The sequence below is a fragment of the Bombina bombina genome, chromosome 10 (assembly GCF_027579735.1).
Source record: "Bombina bombina isolate aBomBom1 chromosome 10, aBomBom1.pri, whole genome shotgun sequence".
Lineage (NCBI taxonomy): Eukaryota > Metazoa > Chordata > Amphibia > Anura > Bombinatoridae > Bombina > Bombina bombina.
In genome coordinates, this window is record NC_069508.1 from 171,399,136 (window position 1) to 171,405,370 (window position 6,235).

The window sequence follows — 6,235 nt, forward strand, 5'->3', positions numbered from 1 at the left end:
CATGTCTTTGTCAGTCTATGGGAGCATGCAACTGTATGTTTAACATTGCTTTAAATATTGTTGCAAACACTACTGCCAGATGGCTAAAGACACGTGCAAGCTCCTTAGCTCACCTAGGATGGTTCCAAGATAATTAAGCAAAATTGATAATCGAAGTAAAATGGACAGTTGCTTAAAATATCATGCTCTATCCAATCCATTTGTTTAATTTTGTCTTACTGTCCCTTTAACCAACAAAATTGACTTAACACTGCCATCCCTAGTCAAAAAGAATGATCGTCCTAAAGTAATTCAGAAGTGATCGATGACCCCAGACTATTCATCAGAAGACATCCTGAAGTTTGCCCACAAGCCAAAATATGTAAATGAGATGACTCTAGAGTCATTCACTGGCTGTTCATGCTTGTGAAGTAATCAGTTAGGTAATCTGCTAAACATTCTGAAGTCATCAACCAGAATTGTTTACCTTAGCTGATGACTTTACAAGTCTGCGGATGTCTGATGATGTGCAATTGACTTATAAATTAGTTTGTAAACTATAATTACAGAAAAAAAACTAACATTACAAAAAAAAAACTAACATTACAAAAAAAACAACTAACATTACAAAAAAAACAACTAACATTACAGAAAAAACAACTAACATTACAGAAAAAAACTAACATTACAAAAAAAAACTAACATTACAAAAAAAACAACTAACATTACAGAAAAAACAACTTACATTACATAAAAACTAACATTACAAAAAAAACCTAACATTACAAAAAAACAACTAACATTACAGAAAAAAAAATAACATTACAGAAAAAAACAACCTAACATTAAAAGCATGGTCAGCATGCATTTAATGATCAGAGTGCATTTAATGATCAGCAAGCATTTAATGATCAGAGTGCATTTAATGATCAGAGTGCATTTAATGATCAGAGTGCATTTAATGATCAGCATGCATTTAATGATCAGAGTGCATTTAATGATCAGAGTGCATTTAATGATCAGCATGCATTTAATGATCAGAGTGCATTTAATGATCAGAGTGCATTTAATGATCAGCAAGCATTTAATGATCAGAGTGCATTTAATGATCAGAGTGCATTTAATGATCAGTAAGCATTTAATGATCAGAGTGCATTTAATGATCAGAGTGCATTTAATGATCAGAGTGCATTTAATGATCAGCATGCATTTAATGATCAGAGTGCATTTAATGATCAGAGTGCATTTAATGATCAGCATGCATTTAATGATCAGAGTGCATTTAATAATCAGCGTGCATTTAATGATCAGAGTGCATTTAATGATCAGAGTGCATTTAATGGTCAGCATGCATTTAATGATCAGAGTGCATTTAATGATCAGAGTGCATTTAATGATCAGCATGCATTTAATGATCAGAGTGCATTTAATGATCAGCATGCATTTAATGATCAGAGTGCATTTAATGATTAGCATGCATTTAATGATCAGCATGCATTTAACGATCAGCGTGCATTTAATGATCAGAGTGCATTTAATGATCAGCGTGCATTTAATGATCAGAGTGCATTTAATTATCCGAGTGCATTTAATGATCAGCGTGCATTTAATGATCAGAGTGCATTTAATGATCAGCGTGCATTTAATGATCAGCGTGCATTTAATGATCAAAGTGCATTTAATGATCAGCATGCATTTAATGATCAACACGGATTTAATGATCAGAGTACATTTAATGATCAGAGTGCATTTAATGATCAGAGTGCATTTAATGATCAGAGTGCATTTAATGATCAGCATGCATTTAATGATCAGACTGCATTTAATGATCAGAGTGCATTTAATGATCAGCATGCATTTAATGATCAGCACGGATTTAATGATCAGAGTACATTTAATGATCAGAGGGCATTTAATGATCAGAGTGCATTTAATGATCAGCATGCATTTAATGATCAGAGTGCATTTAATGATCAGCGTGCATTTAATGATCAGAGTGCATTTAATGATCAGCGTGCATTTAATGATCAGAGTGCATTTAATGATCAGCATGCATTTAATGATCAGAGTGCATTTAATGATCAGCATGCATTTAATGATCAGAGTGCATTTAATGATCAGCGTGCATTTAATGATCAGCAAGCATTTAATGATCAGAGTGCATTTAATGATCAGCATGCATTTAATGATCAGAGTGCATTTAATGATCAGCAAGCATTTAATGATCAGAGTGCATTTAATGATCAGCATGCATTTAATGATCAGAGTGCATTTAATGATCAGCATGGATTTAATGATCAGAGTGCATTTAATGATCAGCGTGCATTTAATGATCAGCGTGCATTTAATGATCAGAGTGCATTTAATGATCAGCGTGCATTTAATGATCAGCATGCATTTAATGATCAGAGTACATTTAATGATCAGAGTGCATTTAATGATCAGCATGCATTTAATGATCAGAGTGCATTTAATGATCAGCAAGCATTTAATGATCAGAGTGCATTTAATGATCAGCATGCATTTAATGATCAGAGTGCATTTAATGATCAGCATGGATTTAATGATCAGAGTGCATTTAATGATCAGCATGGATTTAATGATCAGAGTGCATTTAATGATCAGCATGCATTTAATGATCAGCGTGCATTTAATGATCAGAGTGCATTTAATGATCAGCATGCATTTAATGATCAGAGTGCATTTAATGATCAGCAAGCATTTAATGATCAGAGTGGATTTAATGATCAGCATGGATTTAATGATCAGAGTGTATTTAATGATCAACGTGCATTTAATGATCAGCGTGCATTTAATGATCAGCATGCATTTAATGATCAGTGTGCATTTAATGATCAGCACGCATTTAATGATCAGCATGCATTTAATGCTCAGCATGCATTTAATGATCAGCGTGCATTTAATGATCAGAGTGCATTTAATGCTCAGCATGCATTTAATGATCAGCGTGCATTTAATGATCAGCATGCATTTAATGATCAGCGTGCATTTAATGATCAGCACGCATTTAATGATCAGCATGCATTTAATGCTCAGCATGCATTTAATGATCAGCGTGCATTTAATGATCAGCGTGCATTTAATGATCAGAGTGCATTTAATGCTCAGCATGCATTTAATGATCAGCGTGCATTTAATGATCAGAGAGCATTTAATGATCAACGTGCATTTAATGATCAGAGTGCATTTAATGATCAGCATGCATTTAATGATCAGCGTGCATTTAATGATCAGCACGCATTTAATGCTCAGCATGCATTTAATGCTCAGCATGCATTTAATGATCAGCGTGCATTTAATGATCAGCATGCATTTAATGATCAGCGTGCATTTAATGATCAGAGTGCATTTAATGATCAGCAAGCATTTAATGATCAGCATGCATTTAATGATCAGCGTGCATTTAATGATCAGCATGCATTTAATGATCAGCGTGCATTTAATGAACAGCGTGCATTTAATGATCAGCATGCATTTAATGATCAGCATGCATTTAATGATCAGAGTGCATCATTTAATAATCAGAGTGCATTTAATGATCAGAATGCATTTAATAATCAGCACACATTTAATGATCAGCATGCATTTAATTATCAGCATGCATTTAATAATCAGAGTGCATTTAACGATCAGCATGCATGCATTTAATGATCAGCACGCATTTAATAATCAGCATGCATTTAATGATCAGCACGCATTTAATGATCAGCACGCATTTAATGATCAGCATGCATTTAATGATCAGCATGCATTTAATAATCAGAGTGCATTTAATGATCAGCAAACATTTAATGATCAGCATGCATTTATTGATCAGCACACGTTTAATGATCAGCACGCATTTAATGATCAGCAAGCATTTAATGATCAGCATGCATTTAATAATCAGAGTGCATTTAATGATCAGTAAGCATTTAATGATCAACATACATTTAATGATCAGCACGCATTTAATGATCAGCAAGCATTTAATGATCAGCATGCATTTAATAATCAGAGTGCATTTAATGATCAGCAATCATTTAATAATCAGCATGCATTTAATGATCAGCAAGCATTTAATGATAAGCACGCATTTAATGATCTGCATGCATTTAATAATCAGAGTGCATTTAATGATCAGCATGCATTTAATGATCAGGGTGCATTTAATGATTCAGCAAGCATTTAATAAACAGAGTGCATTTAATGATTCAGCAAGCATTTAATGATCAGAATGCATTTAATAATAAGAGTGCATTTAATGATCACAAGCATTTAATAATCAGAGTGCTTTTAATGATCAGCAAGCATTTAATGATCAGAGTGTATTTAATGATTCAGCACGCATTTAATGATCAGCATCCATTTAATGATCAGCATGCATTTAATGACCAGCAAGCATTTAATGATCAGAGTGCATTTAATGATTCAGCAAGCATTTAATGATCAGCATGCATTTAATGATCAGCATGCATTTAATGATCATAGTGCATTTAATGATCAGCATGCATTTAATGATCAGCAAGCATTAATTGATCAGCATGCATTTAATGATCAGAGTGCATTTAATTATCAGCATGCATTTAATGATCAGCATGCATTTAATGATCAGAGTGCATTTAATTATCAGCATGCATTTAATGATCAGCAAACATTAATTAATCAGCATGCATTTAATGATCAGAGTGCATTTAATTATCAGCATGCATTTAATGATCAGCATGCATTTAATGATCAGAGTGCATTTAATTATCAGCATGCATTTAATGATCAGCATGCATTTAATGATTCAGCACGCATTTAATGATCAGCAAACATTCAATGATCAGCATGCATTTAATGATTCAGCATGCATTTAATGATCAGCATGCATTTAATAATCAGAGTGCATTTAATGATTCAGCACGCATTTAATGATCAGCATGCATTTAATAATCAGAGTGCATTTAATGAGTCAGCACACATTTAATGATCAGCAAACATTTAATAATCAGAGTGCATTTAATGATTCAGCAAGCATTTAATGATCAGCCAATCGGAATTCAAGGGACGCCATATTGGATGATGTCATTTAAAGGAACCTTCATTCTTCGTTAGGACTTTGTTTGAAGAGGATGCTCCACGTCAGCTGGATTGAAGATGGACCCGCTCCGCTCCGGAAGGATGAAGATAGAAGATGCCGCCTGGATGAAGCCTTCTGCCGTCTGGAGGACCTCTTCTGTCCCGATCGGATGAAGACTTCTGCCGTATGTAGGACCACTTGTGCCCGGCTGGGTGAAGACGGCTCAAGGTAGGATGATCTTCAGGGGGTTAGTGTTAGGTTTTTTTAAGGGGGTATTGGGTGGGTTTTAGAGTAGGGGTGTGTGGGTGGTGGGTTGTAATATTGGGGGTTATTGTATTTTTTATTTACAGGTAGAAGAGCTGATTACTTTGGGGCAATGTCCCGCAAAAGGCCCTTTTAAGGGCTATTTGTAATTTAATATAGGGTAGAGAAATTTTATTATTTTGGGGGGCTTTTTTATTTTATTAGGGAGATTAGATTAGGTGTAATTAGTTTAAAATTCTTGTAATTCTTTTTTATTTTCTTTAATTTAGTGGGTTTTTTTTCATAATTTAGTTTATTTAATTTAATTGTAATTAATTGTAGGTAGTTTAGGTAATTAGTTTAATGATAGTGTAGTGTTAGGTGTAATTGTAACTTAGGTTAGGATTTAGGATTTATTTTACAGGTAATTTTGTACTTATTTTGCTAGGTTGTTATTAAATAGTTAATAACTATTTAATAACTATTCTAATAAGTTAAAATAAATACAAATTTACCTGTAAAATAAATATAAACCCTAAGCTAGCTACAATGTAACTATTAGTTATATTGTAGCTAGCTTAGGGTTTATTTTATAGGTAAGTATTTAGTTTTAAATAGGATTAATTTATTTAATTATGTTAAATTAATTTAGTTTAATTTATATTATATTTAAGTTAGGGGGGTTAGGGTTAGTGTTAGACTTAGGTTTAGGGGTTAATAAATTTATTATAGTAGCGGTGACATTGGGTTCGGAAGATTAGGGGTTAATAAATGTAGGTAGGTGTGGGCGACGTTGGGAGGAGCAGATTAGGGGTTAATAAAATTTAACTAGTGGTTGCGAGGCGGGAGTGCGGTGGTTTAGGGGTTAATACATTTATTAAAGTGGCGGCGATATCCGGTCGGCAGATTAGGGTTAATAATTGTAGGTAGGTGGCGGGGACGTTGGGG

The 6,235-nt window shown here is 33.7% G+C and overlaps 1 protein-coding gene across 1 annotated transcript; it reads left to right on the forward strand.

Moving 5' to 3' along the window:
- The first annotated feature begins 304 nt into the window (after positions 1 to 304).
- Positions 305 to 3,648, forward strand: LOC128640779 (homeobox protein 2-like). Its single transcript, XM_053693200.1, has 3 exons — positions 305 to 361; positions 877 to 1,109; positions 1,563 to 3,648. Exons 1-3 carry the CDS (start codon positions 305 to 307, stop codon positions 3,646 to 3,648), a joined length of 2,376 nt encoding a protein of 791 aa, XP_053549175.1.
- Positions 3,649 to 6,235: the final 2,587 nt, after the last annotated feature.

Coding starts and splice junctions, on each gene's coding strand:
- LOC128640779 (XM_053693200.1), top strand. CDS start 305: ATGACCCCAGACTATTCATCAGAAGACATCCTGAAGTTTGCCCACAAG. Junction 362..876: donor TTGCCCACAAGCCAAAATAT/GTAAATGAGATG, acceptor TTTAATGATCAG/CAAGCATTTAATGATCAGAG. Junction 1,110..1,562: donor CAGAGTGCATTTAATGATCA/GTAAGCATTTAA, acceptor TAATTATCCGAG/TGCATTTAATGATCAGCGTG.